Source organism: Fringilla coelebs (assembly GCF_963513975.1).
Source record: "Fringilla coelebs genome assembly, chromosome: 4".
NCBI lineage: Eukaryota > Metazoa > Chordata > Aves > Passeriformes > Fringillidae > Fringilla > Fringilla coelebs.
The window spans coordinates 49,905,036-49,930,465 of NC_140032.1; the positions used below are offsets into that span (position 1 = coordinate 49,905,036).

Genomic DNA, 25,430 nt, shown 5'->3' on the forward strand with positions numbered 1-25,430 from the left:
TTTCAACCCAGATAGCGACGTGTCTTTGTCATCAATACCACATCTTCACTGTCTTTATTTGGATTTTGGGTATTTTTAAATTTTTAACCTCTTTGCAAATATTGTGGTGTGAATGGCCACCAGGCCAAATGCTCCAACCTGGCAAAAAAGGGATGCCAAAGAAGCCCCAGCAGTCATGCAGATCTCCTCCCTCCACACTTGCCAGAAGCATCTGGAAGAAATAAAGCAATCTTTCTGAGCTCTCGGAGCCTTTCAGGCAGGGAGAGCAGGCAATGACCCAAGGGCAGAGTCACCGATAAAGGTCTCCCTGGAGGACCTCTGCTCCCATCCATCTCCCTGCCGCTATCCAGCTCCTCCCCTCAGCACTCCCTGTGCCGCCCAGCATCCAGCACCCGACACACATTAACCAGCGCTCTCCAGAGACGGTGCCGCACCGGGGCTGCTCCCGCTCCACGCCTGGGGGATCCTGCAACACGCCGAGGCAGCAGCTTCCCTCCGACCTGCGACAGCAACAGACACAGCTCTGCTAAGACCACATGGCCACCGCGGGAAAAGTAAGGACAACGCATTTCCCCTCCTCCTTTCCGAGGCGCCCTGCTCTAGGCCAAATCCGCTGCAAAAGGCTCAGCCTGCTCACCACTCCACGTGCCCTCTTTCCCCCGACCTTACTCCCCCACCTCTCCCAAACCCCTGTGAAATTCAACAGACTCTGCTCTCAGGCAATTGCACGTCTCCACACCTGCATTCCCTAGTGCATTCCCTCTCTGTCCTGCCCAGCGGCTCAGGAGACAAAATAGGCAATTGTGCTGCTCTCAAAAACACCCTCCTGCTCAATCCCACCCTGTGCTCCTGCTCTGGCAGCAAACGCAGCTCTTCAGTGGTGCCCTCTTCAGCCACTGCTGCACTCAACCTTGTCCATGGCAATACCCTTTTCAGGCTGCAAGCCCCCTTTGCTGACGCCAAATGCTTTGAGTTGATTGGGGAAGGGTTTGTGCCATGGCACACACAAATCAAACCTTGGTAAAGGAAAAATGTTGTCCAGGTGCCAATCAGATGGGAACAATTCCATAACTCCTCTCTCTCACCTTCAGCCCAGCGTGTCACAAGGCTCACATCAAAGCTCTCCATAGGCATTCCCACTGGGCAGGGTCTGCAGTCCTCATGACACCACAGGCTGGCCAGTAACACGTAGGGATATTATGAAATGGCCACCAAAGCCATCAGAACCCAATAACTTTCCAAGGCTACACCTGATACTCTTTGGGTCACAAATCACACATGGGGTTTCCTCAGGCCCTAAACTAGGCCAGTGTTTACTGGATAGCACTTGGCTTCAGGTGCAGCTGAGCATCACCAGGTTTGAACACCTTGGGTTCAGGTGATTGCAAGATGACTTTCCCCAGCCGTGTGCTAAAGGCAAATGTTCCCATGCAAGGTATTCCTCTTGGTTGTTTCCAGGTTATCAGGTGCAGGGCTGCTGTTGCCTGGGCCCCTGGCAAACTCTCTGTTGAGGAGGTGGAAGTTGCACCCCCAAAGGCAGGGGAAGTCCGGATCAAGGTAAAAATACACTTCAATAAATTTTTCTCCCTTCCTTGTGGGAATTGCTCTTCTTGTGGTTATACCTTCAGTAAAACTCAGGGATCTGTGTCCTCCAAGAAGCTTTCATTGCCCAGAGCTGCCTTGGCTCAAATGCACCATCTGCCAGGGGCTCCTTTTTGGACTAATTCTTGTCTAAGCTGTCACATAGGAATCCCTGTCTCCAGCCCTTGCTCTGCTGGACAGGGCTCTGGTAGCCACACTCTGGCCTCCCCTCCACGTCCACCTCCGGCTCAGTGTAGAGGAAAGCCACATGGAGAATTCAGAGTGAGCAGAAGGGGAAAGCCCAGCCTGGGCTCTGTGTGCTGCCATAGAGTGCCAGCACTGACTGAGGGGCATCATAACACCCCTGAGAAAATTGATTCCACAAACTGAGTTAGACAGAGGCCAGGACATCTGCTTGTTCCTCTCCAAATAGCTTGTGGCCACAGGCATCTGTCACACAGATGAACACCTTCTGCAAGGCTGCTTTCCCAACACAGAATTCCCAGTTATCCCTGGCCATGAAGGAGCTGGAATTGTGGAAAGCGTTGGAGATGGAGTGACCTCTGTGAAACCAGGTATCTGACACACACACACACAAACACATGCCCAGGAATCAGCTCTCATGCAGGCAGCATCCATAGAGACACCTAACATGAGATATTGTTTTCTTCCAGGTGACAAAGTGATCCCCCTTTCTATCCCTCAGTGTGGGGAATGCAGCTTCTGCCGGAATCCTGAATCCAACTACTGCCAGAAGTCCCAGTAAGTTTACTTTGCCTTCCCCTACACCTACATGGAATTGACTTTATGGCAAATCTGACACCCCCATCAGTGCTTCAGACAATCAAATACAAATACTTGCATCACCCCCACAGTTTCCCTGAACCACAAAACCTGCTGCCAGGCAAGACCAGTCTCTTCTCTTGCAAAGGGAAGCAGATCCATTATTTCCTGGGGATCAGCACCTTTGCAGAATACACCGTGGTCCCAGAGTATGCCGTTGCCAAGATAGATGCTGCAGCACCTCTGGACAAAGTCTGCTTGCTTGGCTGTGGGTTTTCCACGGGCTATGGAGCTGCCATCAACACAGCCAAGGTTGGTATTCAGCAACCCACAGCCACCTGTGCAAAAGAAACCTCCTCCTCCTCCTCCACCTCTTGCTGCTGGAAACTCACAGGCTCCCATCTGTGCAGGTAAAACCAGGCTCCACCTGTGCCGTTTTTGGCCTTGGAGGAGTTGGCCTCTCTGTTGTCATGGGCTGCAAGGCAGCTGGAGCTTCCCGCATCATTGCCGTGGACATCAACAAGGACAAGTTTGCCAAGGCCAAGGAGCTGGGAGCCACCGACTGCATCAACCCTCGAGACTTCCAGAAGCCCATCCAGGAGGTGCTCACTGAGATGACCGGGCAGGGCGTGGACTACTCCTTTGAGGCCATCGGGCACGCGGACACCATGGTAGGTGGCACTTCGGCACCTGTCCTCCCTCCCAGACCATCACAGGCTCCTCTCAGGACAAAAGTCACCCCCCATGGGAAGTTCCTCACAGGCTGCCTGCACTGCTGGGAATATCTTTGAGCGAGAAAATAGCATGAATCTTAAAAGAGGCACCACACTCTCCAGGTCTGCTCCACAAGGGGCAGTGTGTGTTTTCAGATTACCAAGGAGGAGCAGAAAATTGCACTCCCATGATGACTAACCCATAAGGGCTTTCTCTCATTCTCCTGCCTGTCCCATCAGATTGCTGCCTTGGCTTCCTGCAATATGAGCACTGGTGTCTGTGTGATGGTTGGGCTGTTGGATTCAGAGATTTCCATCGATCCCACACTTCTGCTGACTGGGCGTACCTGGAAGGGGACTATGCTTGGAGGTATAAGTCTTAAGAATACAATCTTAATACATCAGCTTTTCCTTTCATGGCAGTTGACAATCCATAGTAAAAGAGGGCTTTCAAGTAAAAGACAACTAAAGAGGAGAATTGCATTGCCCATACTGAACATTAGCATTAGACATGCAAATAATCCTCTACCTATTCCACACAGTAACCCTTTAATCCTAAAGAGCAGAAAACATCTCACAAGTGTGTGGCACCAGCACTGGTTACTCAGTCCTGACCCTCACAGTAACACCACCTTACCAAAACAGCCTTTTATCTCTGGCCAGGGGTTTATATACAAATCACAAACGGGACAAGACTGCTGTGAAACGTGCCTTCAGCTGTTTCATTTTTCAGCATCAGTTTCATTCCATGGTTATGACAACAGGAAGATGCCATCAGCTCATATCCAAAGAACCAGACAAGTAACTTAATGTTACAACTTACTTTATAAGTTTTTTGACAAATCACAAAAAGCAAAAGCATATTGACAGTGGTTCTACCCAACTGCTCTAAGCACACGTACATTTGGTTAAAACAACACCTGCTTATTTAGAATACAACACCTGCTTGTAAGCCTTAAAACACAATGCACACAGCTCCATTATTAAGCTTCAAACTTCCTAGTATTTTGCTAGATAAACTTTTCTGTAGCTTAGGGAGTTATTCTAGACAAGCGTTAATACACAGACCATTGTTCTATTTGTCTTTCCTTTTCTACTTTTTAAATAATTTTTCTGCTGACCTATCTCATGGCTACTGCTTAGCTCTAATCACAGTTCTGTTGTGTCTGAGGCCTGCCTTTTGCAGCTTTCCCAAAACCATCTGATTTTGTGGATTCCCACACCATTCTCCCATTATTCAGGCAGCTGCTCTCTCCTGTTTCTAGGGTGGAAGACGAGAGAAAGTATGCCCAAATTAGTTTCCGGCTACTTGGAGAAGAAATTCAATTCAGACTTGCTGATCACGCACACGCTGCCATTCGCTAAAGTGAACGAGGGATTTGAGTTGTTACGTGCAGGAAAAAGGTGAGACCCTGACCGGCAGGAGGTTCAGCAAACCTCAGCACCTCCTCCTAAAATTCCAGCAGGCAGAGCCTGCAACACTGGTTCCCCAAAGGGCACCTGTGCCTTTTGAGGAAGCAGGGCCTCCCAGCTGAGTGCTGGCAAGATCTGCCATCGCCCAGAGGGAAGAGCCCATGCTCAGCACAGGGAACCCTCTTGCTCATGGTTCAGCTCAGCACAGATCCTGTGGCCTTATCCCGTGAGGGGCTCCCCTCAGCAGGGATTTGAAGGCTGCCCCGCTGCTGCATGCCTCATGCAGCTCAGTCAGGAAGAGGCTGGATGACAAAGAAGGTGGCCGGTCCCCAGGCACACCTGCCTGCCACACTGCCTGCTCCTGAGCTGCAGCCAACCCTCCCTCCCCTTCCACGTTTCAGTATCCGCACTGTCCTGCTCTTCTGAAGGACACGGCCAGGGAAGCCGAGCGGAGGGACCAGCGCAGCAGATGCTCTCCGGGCCCCGGCCCTTCTCAGCCAGCACCTCTCCTTGTGGGGCACCAGGAGAAGAGAATGAAGAACTCACCTGTGCTGGTGTCACTGCTCGTCCTGCTGTGCCCAGACAGGACTTAAATGGATGTCTCTCCCAAGAAAATGCTTTTGCTAATAAAGGTTTTTAAACCAACTCATCTGATACCATGCATTCAATCAACAGAGACTCCAGGGCCTTGGGACAATTGGTTGATGGATCAGGAACACTGGCAGTGATTTCCTTGCCCTGTTGGTAATGAGGAACCATACTGGTAGGAATAGGCAGATCCATGGGGTCAATGCATGGCTCCAAGGCTGGTGTAAAAATTGTGGTTTTGACTGTGGGCTGATCTATTCACCACCTCATCTACACACACCTGACAGGATCAGCCCTTCTCAGAGGGGAAAAGGAGTTCTAGCACAGGAGTGAGCAGGACTCTTTGACAGAGCTTTAAACTAGTCTGGGAAGGGGAATGGGAAAATACCAGGCTGGCCAGTGATGAACAGTGGCATTGTGTGCCAAAAGGTGAGGAAAGGATCAGAAAGGGAACCCCTCAATGTGCTTCACAGGTGTTGGCTACAAAGTACCACTTGTGAAAATGTTTCTATACCAATGGATGCAGCTTGAGGGACAGCCAGTGATGACCAGGAAGCTGTTCCCCGGTGCCAGATATCGTTGGCATAAGCGAAACTGGTGGGACAAGCCCTGTGCCTGGAGTGCCCTGTTGGATGGTTACAGGCTCTTCAGGAGGGAAAGGCAGGGCAGAAGAGGCAGGGGGTAGCACCGCATGGAATAGAAGGGTAGGAATATATGGAGCTGAAATGGCACAGTTAAAAGAGCCTCTGGGTGAGTATCAAGGGGCATACAAATAATGTGGGTGTCACCATGGGTATCTACTATAGACCATCACTGCGCTCTATACTATTCTCACCTAATTTTTCCTTCTTTCATTCTTATTTTTCCTCTTTACATCCTGATCTTAGTCTGGACGCTCTTTTCCTGCTCTAGTTTTCATCTTGGAACAACCTCAGAGAAATGTACAGACTGTAATGGGGAAGAGACATTACATGTGCATTTGTGTCCCATCATACCAAAACAAATGTGGGTGCTAGACGTGCTATACCTAGGCTATCAGAAATCATAAAGTAAAATTCCTCCTTGGCAATGTAATTGCAGAGTGAAATTCTGTAGGATGTACTATGATCGCATTCAGTCCTGCAAAGGAATTTGTTCTGAGAAAAAAAAACAAAAACAAAAACAAAAAACAACCAAGGCTTGGTCCTAATGGGTCCCACCCCCACCCAAGCTGAGATATTCCATCATTCTATGACAGAATGGACTCAAAATCAGCAATTGCTCTAAGAGTCCTGGTCCCTAGTTTAACATCTTTTCCCTCAGCCATTCTCCTCCACTAGCATGAACACAATCAATTGCTCATTTTAATAGATCTTTGTCAGAATTGTTTTCCTTATCTCTGCTAGGTACAATATATCAGGGTGAATCTAACTCCCCCTTTCCTTACATCATTTGCCTCACGCCGCTATCATTTTGTAAGAGGCACACAATATTTCTGTTCTTAGGGAAATTAAAGCACCAGGGCATCTGTTGGAATAATGAATTATCCATACTGCTAACAAATCCTGCCAGGACATGTTCTAGTTTGTCCTTCACAGTAGAATGTAAAAATTGTCTCTGAAACAGATGCCCCCTTGCACTGGGGACAGAAATGTAATGCTGGGTCATTAATAAGGGCATTCATATCAGACTCTGACTGGTAATTAAAAATTACAGAAGCCTGCTGCAGGCAGCAAAAAAGATAAGAGTTGTACTTGGCCCTCATAAGTGCACTTCAGCATCTGTTCCACAGAGATTTCTGTCAAATATTCCACCGTCTTTCCACCTCTTTGCTACAGGCAGCAAACAACCAGAACATAAAGAGGGGGACAGAAAACTGACTACCAAGGAGAAGACAAACACCTTGAGGTCTGTGCCTGTGTTTACTGGCATCTCACCTCACAGACCAGCTATTAAAGCTTATCAAGTGCATTAATATATACAGCAAGTCAGGATTGCACATATTGTGGAACGTAGATAGCATCTGCCATTGAAAAGTCAATCATTAAAGCCATGCCTGCTGACATACAAGTTTGATCTTATTTTCCCTCTATTACCTGGATAAGAGGAAAACAACAACAACCTCCTGTTTGAAATAGATAAAAAAAGGCTGCACAGCAACAGGATCTCAGTATCAGCTCCCTACAATAATTACATGCCTTTCACATGTTTTGCAGAGGTGCCAGCTCCCCATGGCCCTTAACAACTGCAAGCAGGGCAGACAGAAATTCTCAATACACATCAGTGGGGGGTTTGCAAGTCTGGGGGACTAGAGCATCCTATGGATGTTTTAAGGAAAAATAACAGTACATATTTGAAAGATCTTTCTACAACCATTGTGTAGGTTATACACTCAACAGCAGACACTAGACACATCTTCAGAGCCATGAAGCGCCAGCACAAGTAGCACATATGGTGTGAGATGAAAGCATAAGCCATCTGTATGGAATGCTATCTAGGAAGCAGGTGAATGAATTCATTCTCTGTTACAGCACTTCTGAAATTCGTTGGTTTCAACTTCAAACACTGCCAACCATATGGGATATCTGCCACAGAGCACTCGTCCTCTGGAATTGCTTTCTAGCCCTTGTGCAATGCAGAAGACAGCATGGGAATCAAAGCCAACTACTCTGTGTCCAGGAGTTCTGTACAGTGGGTCTGTCTGAACAGCCTACAGAGTATTTTTGGTTTTGGCTGAGCACTTAAATCAGCCCACTTTCAGGCTGAAGTGAGGATTGCAAGGCACAGGAAAGTACATGAAAATCTTGGAGAAGAACTGTATTCTTGATCCACCGCATCTGGTGGCTGACCAGCTAGGATAACAGGCATGAGGGATTAGGTTTAGACCAGATATTGGGAAGGAATTCTTTACTGTGACAGTGCTGAGTCACTGGAACAGGCTGAGGAAAAGTGGCCGATGCCCCATCCCTGGCAGCATTTGAGGTCACTCAGATGTGGCTCTGAGCAATTTCCTCTAGTGAGAGGTGTTCCTGCCCATGGCAGGGGGTGGTACAACATGATCTTTAAGGTCCCTTCTAACCAAGGCCATTCTGTGATTTTGTGAAGGACATGTGAATCAACTGTAGAAATGAATGTTGCAAGCTTGAGTCTACAGAGAAATGCCCTCCTCATTCAGGAATGCTACACTTTTTTAGGATCATGTCCAGTCCTTTTTTATATGTGTGTGTGTGTGTGTATATATATATATATATATATATATATATATATATATATATATATGCACATACATATAATCTTTCTCAATAGCCAAAGAGCTAACTTCTCCTTGTTATAGCATTCTAAATGGCAACTGATCCAAAAAGGGGGGGTTGATGTCATTAGTGGCAGTCTTCTAGGAAATTATCCCATTCCTTAGGTTTGCAAAAGTGTCTTTTCAGCCACACAGAAGGAAGATTCCTTTCTAACTGTGGGGGTTACATCACACTCTGGCTGCTCATCTTAGCCTGGTCCTCCAACAAGTTCTCGCTCATCCAATCCCTGCAATGCATCACCTTGTCCAATGTCTCAGCAGAAAACAGCTCTGGAAGAACCTGAAAAGCCTGGGGGGAGTTAGTAACCCACCTAAAAACCTGGTTACGCTGGAGTGAAGCAAATGGGTACTTGGAGAACAAAAATCCTCTTCTGACACATTCTGCCCTTACTGCTTGGGGGAAAACAGCTCCAGTACCACAGACAGTAATGCTTCAATCCAAGAGCACATTGTCTTTATCCAACACACCACAATTTCATAGAATTTTGATTTGTTTTCTTTAAGTCTTTAAAAATTTTTAATCCTTTTGCAAATATTGTGGTGTGAATGGCCACCAGGCCAAATGCTCCAACCTGGCAAAAAAGGGATGCCAAGGAAGCCCCAGCAGTCATACAGATCTCCTCCCTCCACACCTGCCAGAAGCATCTGGAAGAAATAAAGCAATCTTTCTGAGCTCTCGGAGCCTTTCAGGCAGGGAGAGCAGGCAATGACCCAAGGGCAGAGTCACCGATAAAGGTCTCCCTGGAGGACCTCTGCTCCCATCCATCTCCCTGCCGCTATCCAGCTCCTCCCCTCAGCACTCCCTGTGCCGCCCAGCATCCAGCACCCGACACACATTAACCAGCGCTCTCCAGAGACGGTGCCGCACCGGGGCTGCTCCCGCTCCACGCCTGGGGGATCCTGCAACACGCCGAGGCAGCAGCTTCCCTCCGACCTGCGACAGCAACAGACACAGCTCTGCTAAGACCACATGGCCACCGCGGGAAAAGTAAGGACAACGCATTTCCCCTCCTCCTTTCCGAGGCGCCCTGCTCTAGGCCAAATCCGCTGCAAAAGGCTCAGCCTGCTCACCACTCCACGTGCCCTCTTTCCCCCGACCTTACTCCCCCACCTCTCCCAAACCCCTGTGAAATTCAACAGACTCTGCTCTCAGGCAACTGCACGTGTCCACACTTGCATTCCCTAGTGCATTCCCTCTCTGTCCTGCCCAGCGGCTCAGGAGACAAAATAGGCAATTGTGCTGCTCTCAAAAACACCCTCCTGCTCAATCCCACCCTGTGCTCCTGCTCTGGCAGCAAACGCAGCTCTTCAGTGGTGCCCTCTTCAGCCACTGCTGCACTCAACCTTGTCCATGGCAATACCCTTTTCAGGCTGCAAGCCCCCTTTGCTGACGCCAAATGCTTTGAGTTGATTGGGGAAGGGTTTGTGCCATGGCACACACAAATCAAACCTTGGTAAAGGAAAAATGTTGTCCAGGTGCCAATCAGATGGGAACAATTCCATAACTCCTCTCTCTCACCTTCAGCCCAGCGTGTCACAAGGCTCACATCAAAGCTCTCCATAGGCATTCCCACTGGGCAGGGTCTGCAGTCCTCATGACACCACAGGCTGGCCAGTAACACGTAGGGATATTATGAAATGGCCACCAAAGCCATCAGAACCCAATAACTTTCCAAGGCTACACCTGATACTCTTTGGGTCACAAATCACACATGGGGTTTCCTCAGGCCCTAAACTAGGCCAGTGTTTACTGGATAGCACTTGGCTTCAGGTGCAGCTGAGCATCACCAGGTTTGAACACCTTGGGTTCAGGTGATTGCAGGATGACTTTCCCCAGCCGTGTGCTAAAGGCAAATGTTCCCATGCAAGGTATTCCTCTTGGTTGTTTCCAGGTTATCAGGTGCAGGGCTGCTGTTGCCTGGGCCCCTGGCAAACTCTCTGTTGAGGAGGTGGAAGTTGCACCCCCAAAGGCAGGGGAAGTCCGGATCAAGGTAAAAATACACTTCAATAAATTTTTCTCCCTTCCTTGTGGGAATTGCTCTTCTTGTGGTTATACCTTCAGTAAAACTCAGGGATCTGTGTCCTCCAAGAAGCTTTCATTGCCCAGAGCTGCCTTGGCTCAAATGCACCATCTGCCAGGGGCTCCTTTTTGGACTAATTCTTGTCTAAGCTGTCACATAGGAATTCCTGTCTCCAGCCCTTGCTCTGCTGGACAGGGCTCTGGTAGCCACACTCTGGCCTCCCTTCCACGTCCACCTCCAGCTCAGTGTAGAGGAAAGCCACATGGAGAATTCAGAGTGAGCAGAAGGGGAAAGCCCAGCCTGGGCTCTGTGTGCTGCCATAGAGTGCCAGCACTGACTGAGGGGCATCATAACACCCCTGAGAAAATTGATTCCACAAACTGAGTTAGACAGAGGCCAGGACATCTGCTTGTTCCTCTCCAAATAGCTTGTGGCCACAGGCATCTGTCACACAGATGAACACCTTCTGCAAGGCTGCTTTCCCAACGCAGAATTCCCTGTTATCCCTGGACATGAAGGAGCTGGAATTGTGGAAAGCGTTGGAGATGGAGTGACCTCTGTGAAACCAGGTAACTGACACACACACACACAAACACATGCCCAGGAATCAGCTCTCATGCAGGCAGCATCCATAGAGACACCTAACATGAGATATTGTTTTCTTCCAGGAGACAAAGTGATCCCCCTTTCTATCCCTCAGTGTGGGGAATGCAGCTTCTGCCGGAATCCTGAATCCAACTACTGCCAGAAGTCCCAGTAAGTTTACCTTGCCTTCCCCTACACCTACATGGAATTGACTTTATGGCAAATCTGACACCCCCATCAGTGCTTCAGACAATCAAATACAAATACTTGCATCTCCCCCACAGTTTCTCTGAACCACAAAACCTGCTGCCGGACAAGACCAGTCGCTTCTCTTGCAAAGGGAAGCAGATCCATTATTTCCTGGGGATCAGCACCTTTGCAGAATACACCGTGGTCCCAGAGTATGCCGTTGCCAAGATAGATGCTGCAGCACCTCTGGACAAAGTCTGCTTGCTTGGCTGTGGGTTTTCCACGGGCTATGGAGCTGCCATCAACACAGCCAAGGTTGGTATTCAGCAACCCACAGCCACCTGTGCAAAAGAAACCTCCTCCTCCTCCTCCACCTCTTGCTGCTGGAAACTCACAGGCTCCCATCTGTGCAGGTAAAACCAGGCTCCACCTGTGCCATTTTTGGCCTTGGAGGAGTTGGCCTCTCTGTTGTCATGGGCTGCAAGGCAGCTGGAGCTTCCCGCATCATTGCCGTGGACATCAACAAGGACAAGTTTGCCAAGGCCAAGGAGCTGGGAGCCACCGACTGCATCAACCCTCGAGACTTCCAGAAGCCCATCCAGGAGGTGCTCACTGAGATGACCGGGCAGGGCGTGGACTACTCCTTTGAGGCCATCGGGTACGCGGACACCATGGTAGGTGGCACTTCAGCACCTGTCCTCCCTCCCAGACCATCACAGGCTCCTCTCAGGACAAAATCACCCCCCATGGGAAGTTCCTCACAGGCTGCCTGCACTGCTGGATGCACAAACGTAGGCTGCTGGATTGGGCATAAAACAGTGTACAAATCTTAAAAGAAGCCCCATGCTCTCCAGGTCTGCTCCACAAGGGGCAGTGTGTGTTTTCAGATTACCAGGGAGGAGCAGAAGATTGCACAAAAAGAGCACTCCCATGACCAACTCATCATGGCTTTCTCTCATTCACTTGCCTGTCCCATCAGATTGCTGCCTTGGCTTCCTGCAATATGAGCACTGGTGTCTGTGTGATGGTTGGAGAACTGGATTCTGGTTCCAAGATTTCCATCGATCCCACACTTCTGCTGACTGGGCGTACCTGGAAGGGGACTGTGCTCGGAGGTAGTGAACTTAAGAATGCAGTCTAAATATTTCAGCATTTGCTTTCTTGGCAGTTGACAACCCACAGTAAAAGAGGGTTTTCAAGTTAAAGACAACTAAAGAGGAGTACTGCATTGAACATTAGCATTAGTCATGCAAAAAATCCTCTAACTGTTCCACACAATAACCCTTTAATCCTAAATGGCAGAAAACATCTCACAAGTGTGTGGTGCCAGCACTGGTTACTCAGTCCTGACCCTCACAGTAACACCACCTTACCAAAACTGCCTTTCTCCCATTATTCAGGCAGCTGCTCTCTCCTGTTTCTAGGGTGGAAGACGAGAGAATGTATGCCCAAATTAGTTTCCGGCTACTTGGAGAAGAAATTCAATTCAGACTTGCTGATCACGCACACGCTGCCATTCGCTAAAGTGAACGAGGGATTTGAGTTGTTACGTGCAGGAAAAAGGTGAGACCCTGACCGGCAGGAGGTTCAGCAAACCTCAGCACCTCCTCCTAAAATTCCAGCAGGCAGAGCCTGCAACACTGGTTCCCCAAAGGGCACCTGTGCCTTTTGAGGAAGCAGGGCCTCCCAGCTGAGTGCTGGCAAGATCTGCCATCGCCCAGAGGGAAGAGCCCATGCTCAGCACAGGGAACCCTCTTGCTCATGGTTCAGCTCAGCACAGATCCTGTGGCCTTATCCCGTGAGGGGCTCCCCTCAGCAGGGATTTGAAGGCTGCCCCGCTGCTGCACGCCTCATGCAGCTCAGTCAGGAAGAGGCTGGATGACAAAGAAGGTGGCCGGTCCCCAGGCACACCTGCCTGCCACACTGCCTGCTCCTGAGCTGCAGCCAACCCTCCCTCCCCTTCCACGTTTCAGTATCCGCACTGTCCTGCTCTTCTGAAGGACACGGCCAGGGAAGCCGAGCGGAGGGACCAGCGCAGCAGATGCTCTCCGGGCCCCGGCCCTTCTCAGCCAGCACCTCTCCTTGTGGGGCACCAGGAGAAGAGAATGAAGAACTCACCTGTGCTGGTGTCACTGCTCGTCCTGCTGTGCCCAGACAGGACTTAAATGGATGTCTCTCCCAAGAAAATGCTTTTGCTAATAAAGGTTTTTAAACCAACTCATCTGACACCGCGCATTCAATCAACAGAGACTCCAGGGCCTTGGGACAATTGGTTGATGGATCAGGAACACTGGCAGTGATTTCCTTGACCTGTCGGAAATGAGGAACCATACTGGTAGGAATAGGCAGATCCATGGGGTCAATGCATGGCTCCAAGGCTGGTGTAAGCAAAAAAAATTCCGTTCTTGACTGTGGGCTGATCTATTCACCACCTCATCTACACACACCTGACAGGATCAGCTATTCTCAGAGGGGAAAAGGAGTTCTAGCACAGGAGTGAGCAGGACTCTTTGACAGAGCTTTAAACTAGTCTGGGAAGGGGAATGGGAAAATACCAGGCTGGCCAGTGATGAACAGTGGCATTGTGTGCCAAAAGGTGAGGAAAGGATCAGAAAGGGAACCCCTCAATGTGCTTCACAGGTGTTGGCTGCAAAGTACCACTTGTGAAAATGTTTCTATACCAATGAATGCAGCTTGAGGGACAGCCAGTGATGACCAGGAAGCTGTCCCCCGGTGCCAAAGACTTGATATCGTGGGCAGAAGCGAAACTGGTGGGACAAGCCCTGTGCCTGGAGTGCCCTGTTGGATGGTTACAGGCTCTTCAGGAGGGAAAGGCAGGGCAGAAGAGGCAGGGGGTAGCACCGCATGGAATAGAAGGGTAGGAATATATGGAGCTGAAATGGCACAGTTAAAAGAGCCTCTGGGTGAGTATCAAGGGGCATACAAATAATGTGGATGTCACCATGGGTATCTACTATAGACCATCACTGCGCTCTATACTATTCTCACCTAATTTTTCCTTCTTTCATTCTTATTTTTCCTCTTTACATCCTGATCTTAGTCTGGACGCTCTTTTCCTGCTCTAGTTTTCATCTTGGAACAACCTCAGAGAAATGTACAGACTGTAATGGGGAAGAGACATTACATGTGCATTTGTGTCCCATCATACCAAAACAAATGTGGGTGCTAGACGTGCTATACCTAGGCTATCAGAAATCATAAAGTAAAATTCCTCCTCGGCAATGTAATTGCAGAGTGAAATTCTGTAGGATGTACTATGATCGCATTCAGTCCTGCAAAGGAATTTGTTCTGAGAAAAAAAAACAAAAACAAAAAAACACCAAGGCTTGGTCCTAATGGGTCCCACCCCCACCCAAGCTGAGATATTCCATCATTCTATGACAGAATGGACTCAAAATCAGCAATTGCTCTAAGAGTCCTGGTCCCTAGTTTAACATCTTTTCCCTCAGCCATTCTCCTCCACTAGCATGAACACAATCAATTGCTCATTTTAATAGATCTTTGTCAGAATTGTTTTCCTTATCTCTGCTAGGTACAATATATCAGGGTGAATCTAACTCCCCCTTTCCTTACATCATTTGCCTCACGCCACTATCATTTTGTAAGAGGCACACAATATTTCTGTTCTTAGGGAAATTAAAGCACCAGGGCATCTGTTGGAATAATGAATTATCCATACTGCTAACAAATCCTGCCAGGACATGTTCTAGTTTGTCCTTCACAGTAGAATGTAAAAATTGTCTCTGAAACAGATGCCCCCTTGCACTGGGGACAGAAATGTAATGCTGGGTCATTAATAAGGGCATTCATATCAGACTCTGACTGGTAATTAAAAATTACAGAAGCCTGCTGCAGGCAGCAAAAAAGATAAGAGTTGTACTTGGCCCTCATAAGTGCACTTCAGCATCTGTTCCACAGAGATTTCTGTCAAATATTCCACCGTCTTTCCACCTCTTTGCTACAGGCAGCAAACAACCAGAACATAAAGAGAGGGACAGAAAACTGACTACCAAGGAGAAGACAAACACCTTGAGGTCTGTGCCTGTGTTTACTGGCATCTGACCTCACAGACCAGCTATTAAAGCTTATCAAGTGCATTAATATATACAGCAAGTCAGGATTGCACATATTGTAGAACGTAGATAGCATCTGCCATTGAAAAGTCAATCATTAAAGCCATGCCTGCTGACATACAAGTTTGATCTTATTTTCCCTCTATTACCTGGATAAGAGGAAAACAACAACAACCTCCTGTTTGAAATAAAAAAGATAAAAAAAGGCTGCACAGCAACAGGATCTCAGTATCAGCTCCCTATAATAATTACATGCCTTTCACATGTTTTGCAGAGGTGCCAGCTCCCCATGGCCCTTAACAACTGCAAGCAGGGCAGACAGAAATTCTCATTACACATCAGTGGGGGGTTTGCAAGTCTGGGGGACTAGAGCATCCTATGGATGTTTTAAGGAAAAATAACAGTACATATTTGAAAGATCTTTCTACAACCATTGTGTAGGTTATACACTCAACAGCAGACACTAGACACATCTTCAGAGCCATGAAGCGCCAGCACAAGTAGCACATATGGTGTGAGATGAAAGCATAAGCCATCTGTATGGAATGCTATCTAGGAAGCAGGTGAATGAATTCATTCTCTGTTACAGCACTTCTGAAATTCGTTGGTTTCAACTTCAAACACTGCCAACCATATGGGATATCTGCCACAGAGCACTCGTCCTCTGGAATTGCTTTCTAGCCCTTGTGCAATGCAGAAGACAGCATGGGAATCAAAGCCAACTACTCTGTGTCCAGGAGTTCTGTACAGTGGGTCTGTCTGAACAGCCTACAGAGTATTTTTGGTTTTGGCTGAGCACTTAAATCAGCCCACTTTCAGGCTGAAGTGAGGATTGCAAGGCACAGGAAAGTACATGAAAATCTTGGAGAAGAACTGTATTCTTGATCCACCGCATCTGGTGGCTGACCAGCTAGGATAACAGGCATGAGGGATTAGGTTTAGACCAGATATTGGGAAGGAATTCTTTACTGTGACAGTGCTGAGTCACTGGAACAGGCTGAGGAAAAGTGGCCGATGCCCCATCCCTGGCAGCATTTGAGGTCACTCAGATGTGGCTCTGAGCAATTTCCTCTAGTGAGAGGTGTTCCTGCCCATGGCAGGGGGTGGTACAACATGATCTTTAAGGTCCCTTCTAACCAAGGCCATTCTGTGATTTTGTGAAGGACATGTGAATCAACTGTAGAAATGAATGTTGCAAGCTTGAGTCTACAGAGAAATGCCCTCCTCATTCAGGAATGCTACACTTTTTTAGGATCATGTCCAGTCCTTTTTTATATGTGTGTGTGTGTGTGTGTGTATATATATATATATATATATATATGCACATACATATAATCTTTCTCAATAGCCAAAGAGCTAACTTCTCCTTGTTATAGCATTCTAAATGGCAACTGATCCAAAAAGGGGTTGATGTCATTAGTGGCAGTCTTCTAGGAAATTATCCCATTCCTTAGGTTTGCAAAAGTGTCTTTTCAGCCACACAGAAGGAAGATTCCTTTCTAACTGTGGGGGTTACATCACACTCTGGCTGCTCATCTTAGCCTGGTCCTCCAACAAGTTCTCGCTCATCCAATCCCTGCAATACCTCACCTTGTCCAATGTCTCAGCAGAAAACAGCTCTGGAAGAACCTGAAAAGCCTGGGGGGAGTTAGTAACCCACCTAAAAACCTGGTTACGCTGGAGTGAAGCAAATGGGTACTTGGAGAACAAAAATCCTCTTCTGACACATTCTGCCCTTACTGCTTGGGGGAAAACAGCTCCAGTACCACAGACAGTAATGCTTCAATCCAAGAGCACATTGTCTTTATCCAACACACCACAATTTCATAGAATTTTGATTTGTTTTCTTTAAGTCTTTAAAAATTTTTAATCCTTTTGCAAATATTGTGGTGTGAATGGCCACCAGGCCAAATGCTCCAACCTGGCAAAAAAGGGATGCCAAGGAAGCCCCAGCAGTCATACAGATCTCCTCCCTCCACACCTGCCAGAAGCATCTGGAAGAAATAAACCAATCTTTCTGAGCTCTCGGAGCCTTTCAGGCAGGGAGAGCAGGCAATGACCCAAGGGCAGAGTCACCGATAAAGGTCTCCCTGGAGGACCTCTGCTCCCATCCATCTCCCTGCCGCTATCCAGCTCCTCCCCTCAGCACTCCCTGTGCCGCCCAGCATCCAGCACCTGACACACATTAACCAGCGCTCTCCAGAGACGGTGCCGCACCGGGGCTGCTCCCGCTCCACGCCTGGGGGATCCTGCAACACGCCGAGGCAGCAGCTTCTCTCCGACCTGCGACAGCGACAGACACAGCTCTGCTAAGACCACATGGCCACCGCGGGAAAAGTAAGGACAACGCATTTCCCCTCCTCCTTTCCGAGGCGCCCTGCTCTAGGCCAAATCCGCTGCAAAAGGCTCAGCCTGCTCACCACTCCGCGTGCCCTCTTTCCCCCGACCTTACTCCCCCACCTCTCCCAAACCCCTGTGAAATTCAACAGACTCTGCTCTCAGGCAACTGCACGTCTCCACACTTGCATTCCCTAGTGCATTCCCTCTCTGTCCTGCCCAGCGGCTCAGGAGACAAAATAGGCAATTGTGCTGCTCTCAAAAACACCCTCCTGCTCAATCCCACCCTGTGCTCCTGCTCTGGCAGCAAACGCAGCTCTTCAGTGGTGCCCTCTTCAGCCACTGCTGCACTCAACCTTGTCCATGGCAATACCCTTTTCAGGCTGCAAGCCCCCTTTGCTGACGCCAAATGCTTTGAGTTGATTGGGGAAGGGTTTGTGCCATGGCACACACAAATCAAACCTTGGTAAAGGAAAAATGTTGTCCAGGTGCCAATCAGATGGGAACAATTCCATAACTCCTCTCTCTCACCTTCAGCCCAGCGTGTCACAAGGCTCACATCAAAGCTCTCCATAGGCATTCCCACTGGGCAGGGTCTGCAGTCCTCTGTCACCACAGGCTGGCCAGTAACACGTAGGGATATTATGAAATGGCCACCAAAGCCATCAGAACCCAATAACTTTCCAAGGCTACACCTGATACTCTTTGGGTCACAAATCACACATGGGGTTTCCTCAGGCCCTAAACTAGGCCAGTGTTTACTGGATAGCACTTGGCTTCAGGTGCAGCTGAGCATCACCAGGTTTGAACACCTTGGGTTCAGGTGATTGCAGGATGACTTCCCCCAGCCGTGTGCTAAAGGCAAATGTTCCCATGCAAGGTATTCCTCTTGGTTGTTTCCAGGTTATCAGGTGCAGGGCTGCTGTTGCCTGGGCCCCTGGCAAACTCTCTGTTGAGGAGGTGGAAGTTGCACCCCCAAAGGCAGGGGAAGTCCGGATCAAGGTAAAAATACACTTCAATAAATTTTTCTCCCTTCCTTGTGGGAATTGCTCTTCTTGTGGTTATACCTTCAGTAAAACTCAGGGATCTGTGTCCTCCAAGAAGCTTTCATTGCCCAGAGCTGCCTTGGCTCAAATGCACCATCTGCCAGGGGCTCCTTTTTGGACTAATTCTTGTCTAAGCTGTCACATAGGAATTCCTGTCTCCAGCCCTTGCTCTGCTGGACAGGGCTCTGGTAGCCACACTCTGGCCTCCCTTCCACGTCCACCTCCGGCTCAGTGTAGAGGAAAGCCACATGGAGAATTCAGAGTGAGCAGAAGGGGAAAGCCCAGCCTGGGCTCTGTGTGCTGCCATAGAGTGCCAGCACTGACTGAGGGGCATCATAACACCCCTGAGAAAATTGATTCCACAAACTGAGTTAGACAGAGGCCAGGACATCTGCTTGTTCCTCTCCAAATAGCTTGTGGCCACAGGCATCTGTCGCACAGATGAACACCTTCTGCAAGGCTGCTTTCCCAACACAGAATTCCCTGTTATCCCTGGACATGAAGGAGCTGGAATTGTGGAAAGCGTTGGAGATGGAGTGACCTCTGTGAAACCAGGTAACTGACACACACACACACAAACACATGCCCAGGAATCAGCTCTCATGCAGGCAGCATCCATAGAGACACCTAACATGAGATATTGTTTTCTTCCAGGAGACAAAGTGATCCCCCTTTGTATCCCTCAGTGTGGGGAATGCAGCTTCTGCCGGAATCCTGAATCCAACTACTGCCACAAGTCCCAGTAAGTTTACTTTGCCTTCCCCTACACCTACATGGAATTGACTTTATGGCAAATCTGACACCCCCATCAGTGCTTCAGACAATCAAATACAAATACTTGCATCTCCCCCACAGTTTCTCTGAACCACAAAACCTGCTGCCAGACAAGACCAGTCGCTTCTCTTGCAAAGGGAAGCAGATCCATTACTTCTTGTGGGTCAGCAGCTTTGCAGAATACACCGTGGTCCCAGAGTATACCGTTGCCAAGATAGATGCTGCAGCACCTCTGGACAAAGTCTGCTTGCTTGGCTGTGGGTTTTCCACGGGCTATGGGGCTGCAATCAACACAGCCAAGGTTGGTATTCAGCAACCCACAGCCACCTGTGCAAAAGAAACCTCCTCCTCCTCCTCCTCTTGCTCCTGGAGACTCACAGGCTCCCATCTGTGCAGGTAAAACCAGGCTCCACCTGTGCCGTTTTTGGCCTTGGAGGAGTTGGCCTCTCTGTTGTCATGGGCTGCAAGGCAGCTGGAGCTTCCCGCATCATTGCCGTGGACATCAACAAGGACAAGTTTGCCAAGGCCAAGGAGCTGGGAGCCACCGACTGCATCAACCCTCGAGACTTCCAGAAGCCCATCCAGGAGGTGCTCACTGAGATGACCGGGCAGGGCGTGGACTACTCCTTTGAGGCCATCGGGTACGCGGACACCATGGTAGGTGGCACTTCAGCACCTGTCCTCCCTCCCAGACCATCACAGGCTCCTCTCAGGACAAAATCACCCCCCATGGGAATTTCCTCACAGGCTGCCTGCACTGCTGGATGCACAAACGTAGGCTGCTGGATTGGGCATAAAACAGTGTACAAATCTTAAAAGAGGCCCCACGCTCTCCAGGTCTGCTCCACAAGGGGCAGTGTGTGTTTTCAGATTACCAGGGAGGAGCAGAAGATTGCACAAAAAGAGCACTCCCATGACCAACTCATCATGGCTTTCTCTCATTCACTTGCCTGTCCCATCAGATTGCTGCCTTGGCTTCCTGCAATATGAGCACTGGTGTCTGTGTGATGGTCGGAGAACTGGATTCTGGTTCCAAGATTTCCATCGATCCCACACTTCTGCTGACTGGGCGTACCTGGAAGGGGACTGTGCTCGGAGGTAGTGAACTTAAGAATGCAGTCTAAGTATTTCAGCATTTGCTTTCTTGGCAGTTGACAACCCACAGTAAAAGAGGGTTTTCAAGTTAAAGACAACTAAAGAGGAGTACTGCATTGAACATTAGCATTAGTCATGCAAAAAATCCTCTAACTGTTCCACACAGTAACCCTTTAATCCTAAATGCCAGAAAACATCTCACAAGTGTGTGGTGCCAGCACTGGTTACTCAGTCCTGACCCTCACAGTAACACCACCTTACCAAAACTGCCTTTCTCCCATTATTCAGGCAGCTGCTCTCTCCTGTTTCTAGGCTGGAAGATGAGAGAATGTATCCCCAAATTAGTTTCCGGCTACTTGGAGAAGAAATTCAATTCAGACTTGCTGATCACGCACACGCTGCCATTCGCTAAAGTGAACGAGGGATTTGAGTTGTTACGTGCAGGAAAAAGGTGAGACTCTGACCGGCAGGAGGTTCAGCAAACCTCAGCACCTCCTCCTAAAATTCCAGCAGGCAGAGCCTGCAACACTGGTTCCCCAAAGGGCACCTGTGCCTTTTGAGGAAGCAGGGCCTCCCAGCTGAGTGCTGGCAAGATCTGCCATCGCCCAGAGGGAAGAGCCCATGCTCAGCACAGGGAACCCTCTTGCTCATGGTTCAGCTCAGCACAGATCCTGTGGCCTTATCCCGTGAGGGGCTCCCCTCAGCAGGGATTTGAAGGCTGCCCCGCTGCTGCACGACTCATGCAGCTCAGCCAGGAAGAGGCTGGATGACAAAGAAGGTGGCCGGTCCCCAGGCACACCTGCCTGCCACACTGCCTGCTCCTGAGCTGCAGCCAACCCTCCCTCCCCTTCCACGTTTCAGTATCCGCACTGTCCTGCTCTTCTGAAGGACACGGCCAGGGAAGCCGAGCGGAGGGACCAGCGCAGCAGATACTCTCCGGGCCCCGGCCCTTCTCAGCCAGCACCTCTCCTTGTGGGGCACCAGGAGAAGAGAATGAAGAACTCACCTGTGCTGGTGTCACTGCTGGTCCTGCTGTGCCTGGACAAAATCCAGAAGGATGTCTCTCCCAGAAAAAAGCTTTTGCTAATAAAGATTTCTGTCAAACTTGTCTCATGCAGCGCACTCAATCAAAAGTGTTTCCAGAGGACAGGGGAAGCTCCCCGCCACATCACATCCCTTCCCACCACACCCGTATTCTCAGCAGTGAGCAATAGCCTTTGCCCCTCCTCTGCTGCTGCCTCCCACCTTCATCTCCCTCAGTGAACTGGGCCCTCTCCTCTCTGCCCCTGTCTCAGCTGGGTGAATGCTGCAGCTTCCAGCAAAGCCCAGCAGGGAAACCACCCCTGCTGCTGCTGCTCTGAAGCATATTATATAAAGCAGTAGATAACTTTTTTATAATGGTGTAACACTCTTACAGCATCCATGGATGCTGTTTCATTTTGGCAAATCCTACTGTCCTTTTAATATATTTTCCACCCCAAGTCCCACGGTGTATCACAGTACAACTCTGAAAAATATTCCCCCAAAGAATAGGATTGTCACTCCCAGATGGTCATTCTGCTAAATGGATCCTTCTTTCAGTGCTGAACATTGGAGCTCATAACACTACCATGCCTTTTGACCTCTTTTGTGCAACATTTATCACATCCCACAGCCCTTTGAACTTCTGGAAACCCCTTAGCACAATCAGCAATTACACAGCATATCATGAACACACAACTGAGTTATCAAAGGTAAACAAATCCCATCCTGTCCACCAATTTTTAGTGCCTTCTACACATATTACTCTGCCATGACATAAATTACCTATAATTCTCCTAGCTACTTTTTACACATAAGACAATAAGTGACAGTAATGAGTCAACACCAATATAATTCAATAAAGGTTAATTAACTGAGTTCTAGCACTTCCCTACTGAGAAAACTCCAAGAACTTCCAATAAAAAATCTTTCCCGAATATTGCACATGCATCTGCACAGTCTTAATTTTATACAGGTGACAAGTCTCAAAAATGTAATCAATTTGCCAAGCATCTGTCTAACAAATATAAACACACAAATCTGTGCAAGATTGTGACAAAATATAATAGTTTTTCCTTTTTTGAAAAAATCTAGAACTCGATGAAAAAAAAAAGTTCGATCACTATAAAAAAATTCTGCCTAAAGTAAATTGTAACTTGCGCTTTACCAATTCTTTTGAACTGTTGCTACATGAAAAATTGCGTAAGCGCTTCTGAGTACTGAGGAGCTCTCTGCTACAGCAGGGCCACCTGGTGGTCACCTGTCCCCGCTCTCCGGGCATGCTGCCTTGGATCTCAGAGATCCTCCTGCCCTTTCGGCAACCATCGCTAACTGGGCAGGACTTCAAATTTTAGCAGATAATTAGAGAGCTCCTCAAATTCTGCGTGATTTCTAAAACATCACTGGTTTCACAGCGGGCCAAATAATTACATTTGAAAGCAAAGACATTTATACAAACCAGGGGAAAATGCTGCCAAGTGCAAAGAAGGAGGTGACAGCACAATTCTTTCACCACTTTCATCTTTCAAATTTCCCTTGCATAGTTATTTTAATATTAACATATTAAAATCAGCACTTATTAGATCAGCTTTTTGTGTTTTATTTGGTTTTCAGTGAATGCAGATACCTGAGAATATTTAATCACATAACTCCCCAAATTACTTATTTCCATATCTAAAATATTAAACATCTTTCAGCATCCCAACTTCACGTGTCCCTACTGCAAAACTGTCGTGGTCACTTTCACACTTATTTTGAGTACATCAGATTTGTTTTGAAAAGTTATTTTACTCTAGTATACTTTAGAATTATACTAGGATCAATTAGTGAAATTATTCCTAAAGGTTTTCCTTTGGAACCAACCATTTCTTGAATTACCAGATAATATTAGATTTATATTTATGTTTACAAAATATTGCAATTACCTAAGAATTACCCAAAGAAATACCAACCAGCTTTGAGCATTTTTGAGCACAATTATTATCCTCCAGTACTTCACAGGAAAATGTAGGAAAGTTAAAGAAGAATTCAAAAGGATGTTTTTGAGAGTAATGCCCCACAAAAAGAGAGTTACACTCAAGCATCCACTGCTGGAACTAGCGCACAGGTTATCCCAGCTCTAAGAGGGTTGCTCTAATGAAATATTTCTATCAAAAGTACTGCTTTGATTTGGAGAACTAACAGTATTAATAGAAGGAAAATTACCTTTCAGTGGGGGTCAGTGGGTCAATGTAGGACCCTATCTGCTTGGGGAAAACAAATCAGGCAATGTTTGTACTAATGCATTTCAGTTTTGCTTCCAGGTAGACTTGTCAGTCTGCTCCAGCCTCCCTGTGCCTTGCCAATGTGTTCACCAGTATGTGAGGCTGCAGCCAGCAGTCCCAGTGCCAAAGCAGCAGCTCCTCCTTCTGAGGGAGGCACACAGCCAGCTTCTGCCACTGGCACTCACACCGTCCCGGGATGGGAACCCTGGCAGATCACTTGCATCTTTGTTCAGCCATACACTGCCTGCCAAGCTTGCAAGTGATTTCTTCCCCCACATCTTCTTGTGCTTCAAACTTAAACTAAGGTACAGAAAAAGCCTCACTAAAAAATGAATGCCTCTAGGGTAGGCATAATAAAACAGTTTAAAAAAAATTAAAAAAAAAAAAAAGAATGGAATACAGATCCCTAGCTGTCTAGTTGTTTTGGACTTTTCTTCCCACTTGACAGACCACATCCACCAAACATCAACATGATTGCCAGGCCTCTCTCCCACATGCTCAGAGCGCTCCCAAGCCCTCCTCTTTTCCCCATCCAAGCTGATGCTCCTGATTAACATGTAACACCTGATAGAACAACACCAAGACCACATAAATGTAAAATCCAGAGCAGCAGTGGAAGTCCTCTCCCACAGAAATTACCTACATAAACCTGAAACGTGACAAAGCATGGATAGTTTAGTCAAGATCATGGAGTGGTAACTTGAGTTGCTTGCATGGTGCTAAGAACAGAAAGAAAGTTGCAAAACCACTTACAGTGTCCAGGGGATTGCAGAAGTACACAGCAACACTGGGGGCAGCATCACAAAACTGCAAGGGAAGGAAAGATGGAAAAATAAACAACCTCTTTCAACTCTGAAACTGGACAGTGAGTGTTAAAGAGGTCTGATTTATGTATCTGTCCCTTTGTCCACCAGAATCAGTGCCTACAATGTTCAGAATGTCAAAGATACTAAAAAAAGCACAGCATCTGTGGAGTTCAGCTAAACATAAAATGCTTGGAGGCTTTTTGGAAGCACTGATAAACCAGGGGTGGCCAAGAGCATGAAATTAGCAGGGGAGGTTGGCAGAGCTGAATTTAGCCAAGGAAATGGACAAGGCCTGCACTGATTTCAACAAGGTGTGTAACCTGTATAGCACCCTCGCTGGTCGAATTACCTTCCAGTTCCATGTCAGCTTTTATGAGCCTATAGATTTAGTTTCTCATTTTAGTTTTTTTATTAAATGTTATGTTACTTTCATGTTATTTAGTAAATGCTATAGTTGCTTATGTCCTGCTATTAATTTTCCACATGCTGGTGCTGTTCCTATCTGTGGTATTTGCTAAGCTTTTGTTAACAGGTCACTGGAAAATAAAAATTCAAAATTCCTTTTCTTACTGAGGGGATTTAGTTACACCCTGCAATTCCTCAAGCACCATCACCTCTTGTGGAAAATCTCAGCAACTCACAGCAGAACTGTTCCCCTCATCTTACACAATCACGTCTGCAGACCTCACAAGAAACCCTTCCTACCCTGCCAGGAGAAAAACTGTTTTTCAGAAAATGAAACAACAGCATGAGCCAGTGAATGACCCCATTTTGCAGCAATAACTCCTTTACTTTGAAGGCTGCTGGATGGAATGTCAAGAAGCCCAGTCAA

At 47.9% G+C, this 25,430-nt stretch overlaps 3 protein-coding genes across 3 annotated transcripts; all 3 read left to right on the forward strand.

The window, feature by feature from the left end:
* Window positions 1–536: 536 nt before the first annotated feature.
* On the forward strand, window positions 537–4,916 carry LOC311152789 (alcohol dehydrogenase 1-like; the record flags this gene model as incomplete). The annotated part of the gene is made up of 9 exons (XM_084204165.1): window positions 537–554; window positions 1,459–1,557; window positions 2,015–2,156; window positions 2,256–2,343; window positions 2,457–2,676; window positions 2,775–3,035; window positions 3,318–3,447; window positions 4,343–4,481; window positions 4,892–4,916. The coding sequence occupies 9 exons, from the start codon at window positions 537–539 to the stop codon at window positions 4,914–4,916; spliced, it is 1,122 nt and encodes a 373-aa protein (XP_084060291.1).
* A 4,421-nt stretch (window positions 4,917–9,337) lies between these two features.
* LOC311153094 (alcohol dehydrogenase 1-like) lies at window positions 9,338–13,160 on the forward strand (the record flags this gene model as incomplete). The annotated part of the gene is made up of 9 exons (XM_084204680.1): window positions 9,338–9,355; window positions 10,260–10,358; window positions 10,816–10,957; window positions 11,057–11,144; window positions 11,258–11,477; window positions 11,576–11,836; window positions 12,142–12,277; window positions 12,587–12,725; window positions 13,136–13,160. 9 exons carry the CDS (start codon window positions 9,338–9,340, stop codon window positions 13,158–13,160), a joined length of 1,128 nt encoding a protein of 375 aa, XP_084060806.1.
* Window positions 13,161–17,575: 4,415 nt separating this feature from the next.
* Window positions 17,576–21,394, forward strand: LOC311153093 (alcohol dehydrogenase 1-like; the record flags this gene model as incomplete). Its single annotated transcript, XM_084204679.1, has 9 exons — window positions 17,576–17,593; window positions 18,497–18,595; window positions 19,053–19,194; window positions 19,294–19,381; window positions 19,495–19,714; window positions 19,810–20,070; window positions 20,376–20,511; window positions 20,821–20,959; window positions 21,370–21,394. The coding sequence occupies 9 exons, from the start codon at window positions 17,576–17,578 to the stop codon at window positions 21,392–21,394; spliced, it is 1,128 nt and encodes a 375-aa protein (XP_084060805.1).
* Between the last annotated feature and the right edge of the window lie 4,036 nt (window positions 21,395–25,430).